We start from the raw sequence: 16,485 nt of genomic DNA on the forward strand, positions 1-16,485 counted from the left end.
TCTGTCCAGTGACTTTTATTGAAACAAGGGGAAGCAGGGGGTTTACTTCTTCTTGGACACACCAACGGTGCGACCACGACGGCCGGTGGTCTTGGTGTGCTGACCACGCACACGCAGACTGGAAGGAGAGAGGATAAAGTTTAGTTTAAAAAAACATAGCTTATAAAAAACAGTTAGATCCAGCGGTACAACCTTCCAGATTGATCTGATAGTATGTCATGTACTAAAGCCCTGAGATGCTAAATGTACAACTTTAATACAATGCGCTATTAGTTAGCATCCCACTGAAATAATTAAAACTACTTCAGCTTTTTGAATTAGCCCTTAACAAAATGTAATGTCATCGACACCAAGACTGAGCAGCTTCAACCTGCAGCTCAAGGAGAAGATGCACCCTGACGGCTTTGCTAAACGCTGTAGTCAACCTAACTTCATCGCTTTGATTTAACAGTGCTCTCTGGCAAACAGGACGAACAATGCAGACGCCAACAGAAGTCTTACCCCCAGAAGTGCCTGAGACCCCGGTGAGCCCTGATCTTCTTCAGCCTCTCCAGATCTTCTCTCAGTTTGTTGTCCAGACCGTTAGCAAGGACCTGCAAACACGCAGCAATAGTTAACAGGTTTGTTAAGGATTGCATAGAGTTCACCTTTGAACTACTTCACTAGTGTCTTTCAAATATAAAAGTTCATTTGACATGTCACTAAACCATTAACACAACATGTTATTCAAAACCTTTATTTATCCAGGTAAAATCCCATTGAGATCAATGATCTCTTTTTCAAGGGAGACCTGCAGCAGTATAGCAAACTACCCCTGTGAATTCCTGCAGCTTGTCTTTAAGACACGTGAAGACAAGTAAAAAGGAAATCTGCTAAACACACAAGGGACAAAACTATTCCAAAACAAGCTGGAGCCCTGGCTTTCAACTTTTGATTCATGACACGTCACTTGTTAGACGCTTTTATCCAAAGAGACTTAAATACTCAGTACTGTGGGCAATCTCTACAGGAGCACTTTGGGGTGACGTGTCTCAGGGACACAACAACATGCTGACTGCAGTGGGGTTTGAACCTGTGCCCCCTGATCCCAACACCAAGGCTCTATCCACTGCGCCACACGCCTCCATTCAGACGTTTGTGATAAAGACATGTAAAGTCTGCTCAAATGACTTGACGTTTTAGGTTTAATATAACTATTAATGCTAAAAACGTTTTGGAATGATTTAGAATGCTTTACTGTCACCCACCTGGCTGTATTTGCCATCCTTCACGTCCTTCTGCCTGTTGAGGAACCAGTCAGGGATTTTGTACTGGCGAGGGTTCTGCATGATGGTCACAACACGCTCCACCTGACAACACACACAGCTGTTAGATCACAAGAACAATAATAGAGTGGAACCAAGTAAAATCACAATCTGATACAGAATGTTGCCACAGATACATGACTGTAAAACACATGACTGTGTAGCCTCTGCACACATACATATTGATGCACACAGACTAGGGGTGCAACAACTAATCGACGACCAAATTAGTTGCCAACTAATTCGGTCGTCGATTCGTTGGTGACGTCATCACGTGTGTTTTACGCGCCGTTAAGCTCCAACGTTATCGGTCTTTTTATCGGTACTGGAGACATTAAAACAATATATGTCATGTATTATTGATACAAGAACATTATCTCGTAGTCTTAGTGTCGCCAACTCGTTTCTAAAATGCAAAAAGACAAAAATATGCATCTATGGTCGGTGTATTTTTTATCTTTCCGATCCAGACGCAGCTGCTACATGCAGCAACACACGGCGGGGATGGTGGAGAGAAGCGCTCCAAGGTGTGGTTAAATGTTACCCGTCTTGAGGTGGACAATGCTCCTTGCCAAGAGAGTTCAGCATGTGAGGGCGGTAACACGAGCAATGTGTCTAAACATTTATCAAAAGTGCTCCACATTCAGACGGAGGAATGCACCGGGTTCCACTGTCTTTCTAGTAGCTCTGCAGCCCCATCCAGAGTAACGTTTCCACGTCAGGTGTTATGTATGCTAGCAGCAACACACGGAGTTAACTCAATGATACAAACATGGGGTAATGATGAGAGGAAACTGAGTTACTCTTTATTTTGTTAAAGTTTCAGCTATTCTGTTTACAGTTCTGTCATCAGATTATTTAATACCATTTGTTAAAACATTGTTGTTTCTTTTGATGTGAAATATTATTTCTTTAATTTAAATAAAAAGCAATGTTAGTTTTGTTCACAATTTGTTTAGTTAATTTAATAATATATGTATTTTTGAATCAAGTATTCATCTTTATTGTCTTCATTGTTAGTTTCCACATGCCTAAAACAACCTCAAGCTAAATCTAAAAGTTGATGGCTAAATAAGAGCGTTTGAGAAATTGTGCAAGCCATACAGTAATAGTCTGAATAGTTGATTCATCGTTTCATTAATCGATAGATTAATCGATTATCAAATGAGTCGTTTGTTGCAGCCCTAACACAGAATCAGGAAACATTTGGCATTATATATTGTCAAAAATGTTTGAAGTATTTCTCACTCATTTATCTGCAAAGCTATGGAAAATTAAAACATTCCATTTTGACAAGAGTTTAACATGTTTTCCCATTTGCTGCCAGGACCCTGTGAACAGCCCCAGCTCTCACCTCATCGTCGGTCAGCTCTCCCGCCCTCTTGCTGAGGTCGATGTCGGCCTTCCTCAGGACGACATGAGCATAACGTCTGCCAACACCCTGCGAAGAACAAGGACTTAAGGATCAGGCAATTTCACAAATGAGATGTAATAAATATGATAAAGTATGATCTAACACTTCAAATCAAGAATAACCCACAAGGTGCATATCTCAAATTAAGATGTAAATAAAAAGAAATAACCTGTGAGGGCATGTTAAAACCACAACACAAAGCACTTCATTTTCTAAAACCATACCTTGATGGCAGTGATGGCGAAGGCGATCTTCCTCCTACCATCGATGTTCGTGTTGAGAACACGAAGAATGTGCTGGAACTTCTCAGGGATGACAAGAGACTGAAAACAGAACATTTCAGAACATTAGGAGGCAGGAATCTCAAGTTCAGACATTGTTCATTTTAAATACGTGCTTGAAATGCTTGATCAATATTAGCCTGATAACCCTTATTGAAGTGGGAGATACTTAAAATCAGGGTAGCAGTAATGGCAGTGGGACTAGAACATTATGGATGGCTGTTTTTTCTACAGGTGGCTGTTTCCGTCCATTACTCCTCATTTCAGCAGCATGTTTACCTTCAAACGGCTGCAGGCTAACTTCATTTACAAGAAACACTGCTATTGCTGACTGCTAGCATGCTTGCAATGGCCAAAATAAAAGTTCTTAAGTTAAAAACGGTGTATTGTTATGTTATTTTCTCTCTCAAGTCTGAATTGTATATGGATTTTTGGCTCTGATCAGTAGTACATGGTCAAATAACGTTCTGGAAGTATAGTATGTGTGCATCTGAAGCTAATAGTTTTGGCTCCAGTTAGCATAGCTATTATTACTCAAAGCACAACTTCTGTGCCCCTTTAGAACCTTCAAAACTACTCAGACCAATGGGTTACCCATTCCAAAGCAACTCAACCTTCAATATGATATGAACCGGCGAAACATGTACCGTGCCTCCAGACATGCTACTACATAAGTCAGGAGGTTTCAAGCTAGTTAGCGTATACAGGTAGCCGCCTAAATGTGAGTGTTTCTGTAACTTTAACGACGCCGGTAACTTGGAATATACCTTGCGGTTGTAAAGCTTTGCTTTAAACGGAGCACAAAAACAACATCCATACAATTACGTTGTATCAATAGATGGAAAAGCCTCCATGCTAGTTAGCTGCACCTCAGCTCGGCGTTGACAGTAAATCGAGTTACTATGTCAATTTCTGTGACCAATACGCAAACAATTCAACATCACTCCACTTGCACAGAGCATCTAATATTCAATAAACGTATGTTTGTAGTAAATAACAGCGATTAAAGCCTGATGATTGCAGATTTCCAAGTATTCCAGGTTGACAAAAATGTACTCACCATCTTGGAAGTAGGTTCCGTGCGAAGAGGAAGCTGAAAGGCTCTCGCGAGAGTTTGATACTGTCCGTGAACGGAAGTCGGTTCACCGATTTTATACACCGGTTAGATACAAATATATAATAAACACAAATACATATAATTAGCCATGTTTACGTTGTCCGACGGAGTACTTATTAACCAATGTAGTTTACCTTTATTTAGTTGAGACTGTCATTGTGACATATATTTATGTTCATAAACGCAAGGACGCTTCTTCCGTATCTGGGAACGACGAGGCGGAACTTTACATCTGTACTTCTTTTTACGTTAGCGTAAATTCGCTTCAATGGCGGAGGTGGCTGCAGCTGGGGGAGCTGGTCCCGATGTCAACACAACTGGAAACCCGACAGAAATGGCCATGGCGTACTTACAAGACGAGGTGACATTTTATAACTTCTATTTGAATCTTAGCAGTTGTGAACAACTGTAATATGTGTTTATGGTCTCTCATTTCTGTATCCTGTTAGCATTCAGAACCAGAGACAGTCATTATCAATGAACTGCAACTGTACATAGCTGACTGCAGTGCATATTGCTATATGGACAGATACATAGCTTTGAGTGTTAATCAGAACTTTTTTCAAATTGGGTATTTTTGACGAAGTTGCTTGAAGTTTAAGCCAATGTAGCTGTTAGCACCCTGTCAAAACACTGGAAAGCTGAATGATTTCCTGGATGAAAAATGTGACGTCATATGCGTTGCAATAATCGGCCGATAATTCAATTAACTTCACATTTCTGACCCAACTTCAGGAAATATAATTAGCACATGCCATTTAAAAGCAAAATCTCTAGAAACCTATGATGGAAATGTTTCCTTCTTCACTAATACTTTATTGACAATTGATGAATCAGTCGATCATGAAAACAACATGTAATTGCAGTTAAATTGAGTTGGCTCAAGTTAGCACAGCAATTATTATTCTTACCACCAACTTATATTCAAAGCCTTCAAAATGACTCAGTCCAAAGGACCCTAAACATCCATTACTTGTTTTTAAAAGTGTGACCCTCCTCTGGGAAATGCAGTATGCACCTGCCACCTGCCAAAGCCATGTTTTCTGAGGCAGACACAAGTTCAGGTCATATGACACTTTCGTAAATACGTTTTCCTTATATTAGGGGGAACAAATCCTTACTTACAAAAAATAGTGGGAAAATATGTATTTATAGCCCGTGGAAATGTTTGGTGATCCGTCACAGTGACAAAGGAGAACAATGAAATCATTCCAGAGACCTTTCAGCACATTAAATAATTATTTGTTTATAATTATGTCTGTTTTTATTCTAGAAGACTGATGGAGACATCCCAGACATCAACCTGGGAGAATTAGACCTCACCACTGATGAGTTCATCCTGGATGAAGTGGACAGTAAGGCAACATTTAGCATTTGAATGTCTCATAATGAGATCTGGATACAAAGGAGATCAGCACAGATGAATTTAGCTTTCTTCTTGGCCTGACATTACATCTTTTACATTTTGACAACGTGCATCAACTACTTGCATTCCTTAATGACAACTAGATCCTATGAAACCTTCTGTACTGCATCAACTACAGATTGAAGTTCATAACTCAACGCTGCAGCCTGGTAGAGACAATCTGTGGTCCAGAGTTTCTGTTTGAAGTTGTATTTGTCATGACTGCCCTTCGTCTCTTTCTCCTAAAGTTCATATCCAGGCCAATCTGGAGGATGACCTTGTGAAGGAGGCGCTCAAAACGGTAGGCGCATTGTGGCTCTGATGTTTAAACATGGAGGTCTAAGAGAGCAATGAAAGTATTTCTCTAAACAAATACTACCTGTCGTCAAAAAAAACACGCTCGGCACCTGTTGTTGTTACTATTGTAATATGTCATCTGTCATTGCTATTAGGGCTGTGCATCTTCACTGGTCTCACGATTCGATTCGATTACGATTATCCTGTCAACGATTCGATTCAATTCGATATCCCGATGCATCCCGATGCATCACGATTCATACCAATGCGTTGCATCCTCAATTTTCTATATTACTGCACATGGCTTATTTTTCATCAATGCATACATGCAGTAAATACATATGAACTCTCTTTTTATTATTTAGAAAGTGCTTCAGAAATCAATAACATAAATGTCTTGACATTCATTTATAAACCAAAATAAATGAATTGTATAGGTCTAGCCTCCCTATATCTGTGTGTGAAGTTGTTCCATCCTCAAAAACTAATGCTTCTGCAGTCTAGCTGCAGCTTCTAGCAACGGCCTTCTGTTAAAGAAAGGACACTGAATGTCCTGAATGTGGCATCACACACAGGACTTGAGTCTGAACACAGCAGACAACAGGAGTATTTACAATAGCATATACAAACAAAAATAGTGCATGTGGGTGCACACTTACATTCTCTGTCTTACTGTTACATAAATCCCATGAATGTATGAGATTAAATTAGCTTCATTATATCTCAGTGATTAAGTGAATAATAAAGTTTCTATCGGGTCAGCCTGTCACTCATTATTTTCAGGGAGGGGGCGGGGCTTAGAGGAACAGAGGAGACGGTGATCACGGAAGCTTTTTTCCTCCTGCCTTCACAAACTTTACACACGTATAGATCGTCTGAAAATTGCTAGAGGACATTCATACTCTGCAATCCAAGACTTAATTAAATCCACCAAAAACCTGACTTGATTGTAACGCCAGTATTTTTTAAAAACATAAATCCCTGTGTCTCTGAGCCGCAGCGACACGGAGTGATTCAGAGCGGGTCCTTCTGCTGTTGGTTCTGGACTGGTGGTGTTGTGTTGGTGGATAAAGCAGACTGCTCCGTGTTTGGTGTTGCTGTGCCGCTGTGCCGCTGTCACGTCTGTTCCCTGATCTCTGCGTCACCGACCGATTTGATATTAAAGTGACAGAAAAAAAAACGTTATAGTAAAGCCGCGGCCGGAAAATCAGGAAGCAACGTTACTACGCTATAACCGATTATCTTCCGTCACTGCATCGAGACCGAATCGTCCACGTCCGCATCGCAATGCATCGTAGAAACGATTATTTTCAACACCCCTAGTTGCTATCTCCCTTCATTCATTAAGAACATATTAGGGGAGTGAGATTCAATAAGAGATATTAAACCAAATACAAGTCTATTCAATTAGGTGAAAACTGCATTTATATTAGCCAATTGATGGCATGTTTTCCTCAGTACACTGTGTTTGATAAAAGTGTGACAGTGTTCCCTCCTCCTGTCTGTATTCAGGGTGTTGACCTCCGTCAGTACTCCAAGCAGGTGGAGTCAGAGCTGCAGAGGATTGAACAAGCCTCCATTAAAGACTGTATCCTTTGAATGTTACGGTCTACACTTCATTTATATTACAGCTTCAAAAGAGATCAACATTGGCATCAGTCCATTGTTTTGGGGTATTTTCTATATGTGTCTTTTCTAATGCAACAGTCCCAAATACAGAAGGAATAGAAATAAATCAATGCATCGTAAAAATAGAATCAATCAATCAATCAATGTTTATTTATATAGCCCTATTTCACAAATGTTACATTTGTCTCAGAGGACTTCACAGTGTGTACAGAATATCAGTATGACAATACGACACCCTCTGTCCTTAGACCCTCTGTCCTTAGACCCTCTGTCCTTAGACCCTCTGTCCTTAGACCCTCTGTCCTTAGACCCTCTGTCCTTAGACCCTCTGTCCTTAGACCCTCACATCGTACAAGGAAACACTTCCGGAGAAAACCCACAGTTTAAGGGGAACATGGGAGAAACCTCAGGGAGAGCAACAGAGGAGGGATCCCTCTCCCAGGACGGACAGACGTGCAATAGATGCCGTGTGTAAATTAAAAAGATAATACATTTGCAACATAGGTAGTCCAAATGTTTGGAAATGCATGTGTGTATAATAGGAAGATGAATCCACGAGGATGTCAGCAATCGTGTGGAAGCCATCAGGGAAGCAGCACGATGAGTCAGGCAGGATCACAGAGACAGGTTCAGCCAGGAGAAGAATTGTTATTCTTTATTAGGTGCCAAATTACATTTTTAATGTGCATTGTCAACAAAGACAAAAAAAAAGCTTATATATGACGCTGATATAAAATATGAATGTAAACAAATGATGCATATTGATATGAGTATTACCACAAACATCTTGGTTCCTTTCAGTGATGTCTTCAAATACAAACATTGTAATCACTCATTTCACTTTGTTCGTGATCTAAAACAAATGGCATATTTCCTTTTGTTGTTGTTGTTTTTTTTAATGCTTTATCATTATTAAATGATTGTTATTTTCCTGACTGCTGATCTGTCAGACATCAAGGAGAGTCAGAACATCGCTCTGCTGCACAACCAGATCACTGCCTGTGACTCCATACTGGAGGTAAGAGATCCCACAATGCACTGCATGTGGAGTCAGTAGAAGATAATGTATAACGAATACAGGGTGTTAGATCTCAGGAGGCCTTGTCAGCTCAGTTTTCTCCATCTCAAAGATCCACAGAGAATTCCTTCTGTCGATATGACAATCTGCGACCACACTCCCAGTTGTATCGTCCCCTTAAAACCCAGGATTTAAAACAAATTCAATTCAAATAGAACTTCAATCGTCCAGGAGGAAATTAGTTATGATTTCAACCCTTGTTTTCCGTGTGTTGTTCCGCCCTTCCAGCGTATGGAGGGCATGCTGAGCGGCTTCCAGTGCGACCTGTCCTCCATCAGCAGTGAGATCCAGACTCTGCAGCAGCAGTCGGTCAGCATGAACGTGCGGCTGAAGAACCGGCAGGCGGTGCGCAGCCACCTCAGCCAGCTGGTGGACGAGCTGGTGGTGCCCGGAGCCATGATCTCGTGAGTGGGGGGGGAGAGCTGGGGCTCCAAACAGCTGTTAAGGGATAGTTTTGATTAAAGTAAGGTTGTCCATAGTCAGTGACCACCTCCAGTTTAAGAAGCCGACAGGAGCACTAACAGTAAGCCTAGCAATGTACTGCTGTGGACATAGCCCCCAGTAAATGAGGCGGGGGGGCAGAGCGCTGCAGCAAATTTCGCAGTGGTTAAAGGGTGGTACTGCCCCTTTATGCTGCATGTTGAAATAGCATAGTTCAAACCAATTTTCTAAACTTTGCTATTCAGCATTAATAGCTTATTAATACTAATAAACCACTGTATGTTGTAATATTCATGTTATATTTGTCGTACAATGTTACATTTTTCTACTTTAACCTCTTGTTAGATACATTTTTTTATTTTATCGGACATTTTACTTAACTTCGTATTTTTATATTAATATTTGATTGTATTATATATTTGTATTGCGCACTTCCTTTAATATATTATTCTTAGATGGATCAACGGTCCTGAAACCCTATTTGACCTGGGATAAACAAGGTTTTCTGATTATATACATGTAAAGGAACTTACAACTGCTTTACTTCCTTGCTAGTATTCTTGTTTATAAAACTGAAGGCTAGCCAACTGCCATCTACTGTAGATAAAACCCAATGGTTAAGTACCTGATACATCCCTCTTAGCGTGTCCATGAGGAGAGTGTTGATCTGATGTTATCTCTTGTCTGCGCAGCACCATCCTGGACAGCCCTGTGACGGAGCAGGGCTTTCTGGAGCAGCTACACGAGCTCAACAACAAGATCAACTTTGCCAAAGAGCTGAGCTTCAGAGAGACGCTGGCCTGCTCCGACATCCAGGACATCGTGGACCGCCTCAAACTCAAGGTGAGACGGAAAGGGGAGGGTCTAAGAAACTCCATGGTGATATATATTCATATATTTCTACTGCCGGGTACCATTTACAAGTGTTAACATTTCAATTGTTCTACATGGATTCCAGAAGTGGCATGTTTTTTTAGTTAGAGATTCAAAGGTTTATTGTCATAACATACCTTATTTCAAACCATGTTTCTGCAAGAGTTTCAGAAGGAGCGCTGAATAATGAAACCTGATAATAAAGCAATTAGGAACTAAATTATTTTTAAACCTGTTAGTGGCACACACGTCAACCACCTGAACTCGTGCCTAAAGCACCTTCATAATGATATCAACTGTGGTGCCATACAAAAGATAGAAAAGGAGAAAAACAGCAGTCCTTCTTCTAAAATGTGTCCCTGAAAATAACTTAGAAGAATATCATGTCATCACTTGTTGGATTTGAACTTGGCAGGGTTTCTCACACGTATATCTATAGTATGGCAGCAACAACAACAACAACAACAACAACAAAACAAGGTTCACAATTTGCTACAACCCACAATGACTACATCAGTTGTCTTGTTTTGGCCAACAAACAGCCACAACATATTCAGTGTACTACACAGAAAGCTGCAAAGTCTCACATTTAAGAATCACATTGTTGGTATATCGTCTTCGATGTGACTTAAAGGTCACATGTCATGGCCATTTCTACTGATGATTCCATTGTTGAGGTCTACTAGAATAGAGAAACCAATGTTCCAAACTCACATTGGTTTCTCACAGCATCTCTGTATAGTATGTGTATTCACTCTCTGTCCTAAACGGCTTGTTGGAGCTCCTGCCCCCCCTCCCCGTGAGCCCACTGTGCTCTGATTGGTCAGCTCGCCCACTCTGTTCTGATGAGTCCACCACCGTTACAGCGGAACATCAGTGTTTATGTGTTACAATGGCGTTTGTTAGCAACCAGAAAATGACACCAGTAATGACAAACAGATGAGAATGCTGCGTGGGGTCTGGGTGCCGTGTTGGCGGGACGTTGTGGGGCTCGCTGCTCCGCCCTTTGAGGCTCGAGGAGCGGAGAGTGTGAGCTGGATTACTGGGGTCGTTTCCTGGTTGCTGCATGGGGTCTGCGAGACAGCGAGACACCGCGGAACTCAGCCTGAGAAAAGATAAGGCTGAGTGAGTGTGTGTGTGAGAGGAACTCCACGGAGCCGTTACGTCACTATGACCAGGAAGAAAACAATGGAAAAAGAGAAATGTCCAACGAGGCGTTCTGGGGCAGCACAGACAGGTCTTTTCTGTGTTAGAGTTTTACTCGCTACAGGGGGTTTGAGGGTTTGTGACTCTGCAGACCGTTTACATGCAGAAAAAGCTACATAACACACAAGGGGACGGGTGATAACTGGAAAAGCATCACATGGGACCTTTAAACCCTTAGTTGATGAATAAAATATTCACAGATGAATTTTCTGTCTGTATTTATCCACTAAGTGTTGCAACTCTGAAAAACCATCAGTACAGGAAAGTGCATTAACATTCTGTCGATTGATTTCAATGAAATCTTTCTTTTCTTTAAAGATTTGGAGAAACAAGTACACAAATATCCTTCAAAGGTACTCTTCCTCCATTTCTCTTTTTAATACATAACCAACTCTATGCGCTCAATGGAGCAAATCACTTTAACTCTCCGACTCCAAAAGAAGAGGGTGGATACATATTTGGAAAAATGGGATTGTTACAAACATCTAGGATCTAAACAGTGTCTTAGTATTTGTCTGCCCTCTTCACATGTACTGTGAACTCTAACTGGTAGAGTAGAAAGGTAAACGGTTCTATGTTAAATAAATTAAAAGTATAACAAATGTTATCCTTTTAAATGACTTTGTTGCTGACGTGAAACGATCTTTCTTCCTTCCTCACTTCAGGCGGTGTCAAAGATCCGAGAGTTCATCCTCCAGAAGATTTACTCCTTCAGGAAGCCAATGACAAACTACCAGATCCCCCAGAACACTCTGCTCAAGTACAGGTGAGAGCAAGACATTTCATACCACTTAGGAATATATCAATCTTCTTCTCCATTTAAGTTCTTTATTGGAGGTTTTATTGTGTAGAAAAACAAACATGAAAAGTCCACCATAATAATTACAAGTACGCATCAAAAAATTAAGTATTTTTTAATAGTCATTTTGATTGAATTCAAGCACACTGTACTGTCTGTTTTAAAGATGCTATAAATGAGTGAACATTTAAACTTCGGCTCTTTAACTCTGTTTTATTTCTTCTCGCTGTAGATTTTTCTATCAGTTCCTCTTGGCCAATGAGAGAACCGTTGCTAAGGAGATCAGAGATGAGTATGTGGACACGATGAGTAAGATTTACTACAGCTACTTCAAGTCGTACAGCGGCCGGCTGCTCAAAGTGCAGGTCAGTGGCTCCACACAGGACATGCAGTATGTGCCAAACAAATACACTCTATTGCCAGCATAGGCAACCTGGAAGTGTTGAGTACACCAAAGTGTTGTGATATAAATGTATAGTACGGGTCCCCAGCACAAAGAAACTGACTAATGCCTACTTGTATATGTTGGGAAATTTGCGCAATTGGCATAAGTTGCATTAGTTGGCATGAGAAAAGCTAAAAAATGGCTTGGATGATTTTGCCATTTTGAGTGGTTTTTTAGGTATATTGAGGATCGAAAATGGCAGTTTTGAGTCCCCTGAAACTTTAAAATCAACCAAAAAATTCATTGAAATCAGCCAACCAGGAGAACAAATATGGCCACTTTGTGGTTAAACTGCCATTTCTGATCCTGAAAATGGCAGGAATCCTCAATAACCCCCAAAACGGGTCCAAATGGCCAAGCCTTTTTTTCCCACTATTGTCTGCATATTACATTACATTGCATTTAGCTGACGCTTTTATCCAAAGCGACTTACAATAAGTACATTCGACCAGGAAGACACAACCTTGAAGAAAACAGAATCATATAAGTACATCAGGTTTCATAGAGCCAAACATTTCAAGAGCTACTCAACTGGCTTTAGATAAGCCAGTCCTTTATTAGTATATAAGTGCTTTGTTAGCAGTTCTATCGCTCGAAGTGGAGTCGAAAGAGATGAGTTTTCAGTCTGCGCCGGAAGGTGTGTAAGCTTTCTGCTGTCCTGATGTCAATGGGGAGCTCATTCCACCATCTTGGAGCCAGGACAGCAAACCCACGTGTTTTTGCTGATGGGAACTTGGGTCCCCCTTGCAGCGAGCCGTTTGGCTGATGCAGAGCGTAGTGCACGCGCTGGGGTGTACGGTTTAACCATGTCCTGGATGTAGGAAGGGCCAGATCCATTCGCAGCATGGTACGCAAGTACCAGTGTCTTGAAGTGGATTCTAGCAGTTACCGGAAGCCAGTGAAGGGAGCGGAGGAGCGGAGTGGTGTGGGAGAATTTAGGAAGGTTGAAGACCAGACGAGCCGCTGCATTCTGGATGAGCTGCAGAGGTCGGATGGCACATGCAAGTAGACCAGCCAGGAGGGAGTTGCAGTAGTCTAGGCGTGAGATGACGAGAGCCTGGACCAGAACCTGCGTGGCTTTCTGGGTCAGCTGGGGACGTATCTTCCTGATGTTGTAAAGCGTGTATCTGCAGCAGCGGGTTGTAGCAGCGATGTTTGCAGTGAAGGACAGGTTGTTATCTAGGGTCACACCCAGATTCCTTGCAGTCTGAGTTGGGGAAACAACAGAGGTGCCGATGTTGATTGTTAGTTCAAGAGTGGGACAATCTTTTCCCGGAAGGAAAAGCAGTTCAGTCTTGTCAAGGTTGAGCTTGAGGTGGTGAGCAGACATCCACTGAGAGATGTCAGCTAGACAAGCAGAGATGCGTGCGACGACCTGGGTCTCTGAGCGGGGAAAGGACCGAATTAATTGGGTGTCGTCAGCGTAGCAGTGGTATGAAAAACCATGCGGGCTAATGACTGATCCGAGCGAGTTTGTGTACAAGGAGAAGAGGAGGGGACCAAGAACAGAGCCCTGAGGGACCCCTGTAGCAGGGTTTCCGCTAGGATTTTTTTCTCGCCGGTCAAATGTCCGGGCAGAATTTATTTTACCGGACACATTTGAAAATTACCGGTCATATTTCAATAATAATAATAAGAGTTGTGTAGCAGAGTTTCCGTTAGCAGGTAATTACCGGACTATGAGCAGATATGCTTCAGTTTAAAACTCAGTTCACGGGGCTCATTTTTATATTGCTTCAGTTTATAATCGTAACAGATCGAAAAATTCAGATTCATTTTTCAATAAATTATTCCACAAACAACATAATTATTACATTCAAACAAACTACTTGTAGTAGATAACGTACATTATTCAAAAGTTTACATTAACTTTGAATAATAACACGGGAGAAACGGATCCTCTCTTTTCCCCTCTCCCTCTCTCTCTCTCCTGACAGCCCGTCAGTTTCTCATGCAGCTCGCTAAACAGAGGGCGGGGCTTCAGGTGATTATGCAGAGCTGCGTGTCTCGGTCTGACTCAGCAGCTGATCTGATCTCTCTCTCGGGTCCGGTTACACTTCACTCGCGTTTATGTCCATATCGATCAGATCCAGCTCTCCTGATCGGCCTTTATAGAGATCACCGATCAAACTATTAAGAGTGAATATCGGCCGATAATGACCGGCGGCCGATCTATTGGAGCCTCCCTAATTATTACCAGACATTTTGACCGGCAGGTTTTGAATTTACCGGTTTTTAATACATTTTACCAGCTAAAAACCGGTAATTACCGGCTAACGGAAACCCTGCCCTGTAGTTAATTGACAAGGGTCGGACTCGGACCCTCTCCAAGTAACCCTGTAGGTACGATCTTTCAGATATGAGGTGAGGAGGGAAAGTGCAGAGCCTGAAACTCCAAGTTCTTGGAGTGTGCGAAGGAGGATCTGATGGTTCACCGTGTCGAATGCAGCAGACAGGTCCAACGGGATGATGACAGAGGAGAGGGATGCATATGCTAATTAATGCTAATTAACACAACTTATGCTGATTGTGCAAATTGCCCAACATATGCAGGTAAGCATCTGGTAGTTTCTATGTGCTGGGGAGGACCCGTACTGTAAATGTCTACATAAAGCTTTGGGGTCCTCAACATTTCCAGGTTTCCAAAAGGACCCTATGAGCTGGCAAACAGACTAAATCTGTGTTGTTGAGTATGAGGAATATGACTTGTAGATCAGAATATCTCTGCAGCTCACCAATACTGCACTATATGGCTCTAGTCCATATTGCAATTTCGATACACTTTGGATTCATTTTGGACTAGTAATAAAGAAGCATTGGGCTTTTGTCAATTGAAATGAAGAGATGATTTTGTCTGACAGGGATGTTGTATCAGCAGTAGGAGCTCTGCATTTCTATCACAGTGTTGTTGCTCTCTCAGTTTACATGGTCAATAACGTGTCTCTGTCCTGTGTGCAGTATGAGGAGGTTGCAGACAAAGATGACCTGATGGGAGTAGAAGACACTGCCAAGAAAGGTGTGTGTGTGTGTGTGTGTGTGTGTGTGTGTGTGTGTGTGTGTGTGTGTGTGTGTGTGTAGGTGTGTGTGTGTGTGTGTGTGTGTGTGTGTGTGTGTGTGTGTGTGTGTGTGTGTGTGTGTGTGTGTGTGTGTGTGTGTGTGTGTGTGTGTGTGTGTGTGTGTGTGTGTGTGTGTGTGTGTGTGTGTGTGTGTGTGTGTGTGTGTGTGTGTGTGTGTGTGTGTGTGTGTGTGTGTGTGTGTGTGTGTGTGTGTGTGTGTGTGTGTGTGTGTGTGTGTGTGTGTGTGTGTGTGTGTGTGTGTGTGTGTGTGTGTGTGTGTGTGTGTGTGTGTGTGTGTGTGTGTGTGTGTGTGTGTGTGTGTGTGTGTGTGTGTGTGTGTGTGTGTGTGTGTGTGTGTGTGTGTGTGTGTGTGTGTGTGTGTGACGCAAACATATTATGGAAACAGTTCAGGATTGAAATTACTTAAAGCTATGGTTTAGATGTTTTGAAGTGGGGCTGTATGAAATACTTAATAATAATAGATTTAATTTGTTAGCGCTTTTACAGGTGCTCAAAGATGCTTTACAGATATAGTGAAGAGAAAATAAAGGAACAACAAATAAATATATAGTTAAAGTCAAATAATACAAAAACAATCACACATTAAAAGCCAGATTGAAGAGGTGAGTTTTTTGAAGGTGGTGAGGTCAGTGCAGTCTCTGATGGGTTGGGGGAGTGAGTTCCAGAGGGAGGGGGCAGCGACGGAGAAGGCTCTGTCCCCCCAGGTCCGGTGATTGATGCGGGTGGGGATGGATAGGAGGTTGGCTTCTGATGAGCGGAGGCAGCGGGAAGGGGTGTGGTGGTGCAGCAGGTCTGTGAGGTAGGGGGGGGCCTGATTGTTGAGGGCTTTGTGAGTAATCAGGAGGACTTTGAAGTTGATTATTTGACGGACGGGGAGCCGGTGGAGGTTCTGGAGGACGGGAGTGATGTGGTCTCGGGAGCGGGTGTGGGTGTGGGTGAGGAGGCGGGCAGCAGAGTTCTGGATATGTTGGAGTTTATTGAGGAGGTTGGATGGTATGCCGTAGAGCAGTGGTTCCCAAACTTTTTGTGCCCAAGGCACACCAAAGGACAAGTAAAGATCTCAAGGCACACCTATTGTGCAAAATAGCCCTTATAACACGTGTTATCACTCATATCATG

General features: G+C 42.1%; 2 protein-coding genes across 3 annotated transcripts in view; one reads left to right on the forward strand and one right to left on the reverse strand.

Moving 5' to 3' along the window:
• rps18 (ribosomal protein S18) lies at window positions 1-4,348 on the reverse strand. Its single transcript, XM_034205120.1, has 6 exons — window positions 4,060-4,348; window positions 2,943-3,041; window positions 2,659-2,745; window positions 1,248-1,349; window positions 502-593; window positions 1-118 (listed from the first exon to the last, which is right to left on the reverse strand). Exons 1-6 carry the CDS (start codon window positions 4,060-4,062, stop codon window positions 43-45), a joined length of 459 nt encoding a protein of 152 aa, XP_034061011.1. The 5' UTR covers window positions 4,063-4,348; the 3' UTR covers window positions 1-42.
• vps52 (VPS52 subunit of GARP complex) overlaps window positions 4,142-16,485 on the forward strand; it is a 27,750-nt gene continuing 15,406 nt past the window's right edge. The window contains exons 1-10 of one of the 2 annotated variants that reach the window (XM_034205118.1): window positions 4,142-4,477; window positions 5,390-5,471; window positions 5,770-5,822; window positions 7,331-7,406; window positions 8,398-8,465; window positions 8,754-8,929; window positions 9,659-9,809; window positions 11,711-11,811; window positions 12,077-12,209; window positions 15,248-15,305. In XM_034205118.1, the coding sequence (XP_034061009.1) occupies window positions 4,385-4,477; window positions 5,390-5,471; window positions 5,770-5,822; window positions 7,331-7,406; window positions 8,398-8,465; window positions 8,754-8,929; window positions 9,659-9,809; window positions 11,711-11,811; window positions 12,077-12,209; window positions 15,248-15,305 (991 nt within the window). In that variant the 5' untranslated portion in view covers window positions 4,142-4,384. The remainder of the gene's footprint in view (window positions 4,478-5,389; window positions 5,472-5,769; window positions 5,823-7,330; window positions 7,407-8,397; window positions 8,466-8,753; window positions 8,930-9,658; window positions 9,810-11,710; window positions 11,812-12,076; window positions 12,210-15,247; window positions 15,306-16,485) is intronic. The other variant, XM_034205119.1, reaches the window with a different exon arrangement.

This window comes from Gymnodraco acuticeps, unplaced genomic scaffold (assembly GCF_902827175.1).
Source record: "Gymnodraco acuticeps unplaced genomic scaffold, fGymAcu1.1, whole genome shotgun sequence".
In the NCBI taxonomy this organism is placed as follows: Eukaryota; Metazoa; Chordata; class Actinopteri; order Perciformes; family Bathydraconidae; genus Gymnodraco; species Gymnodraco acuticeps.

What these genes read in the sequence shown, in the direction of transcription:
- rps18 (XM_034205120.1), bottom strand. An exon ending in GAGAGCTGACCGACGATGAG is followed by an intron (nt 1,350 to 2,658) that starts GTGAGAGCTGGG and finishes GTGTGTTGTCAG; the next exon opens with GTGGAGCGTGTTGTGACCAT. An exon ending in AGGATGGCAAATACAGCCAG is followed by an intron (nt 594 to 1,247) that starts GTGGGTGACAGT and finishes GCGTGTTTGCAG; the next exon opens with GTCCTTGCTAACGGTCTGGA.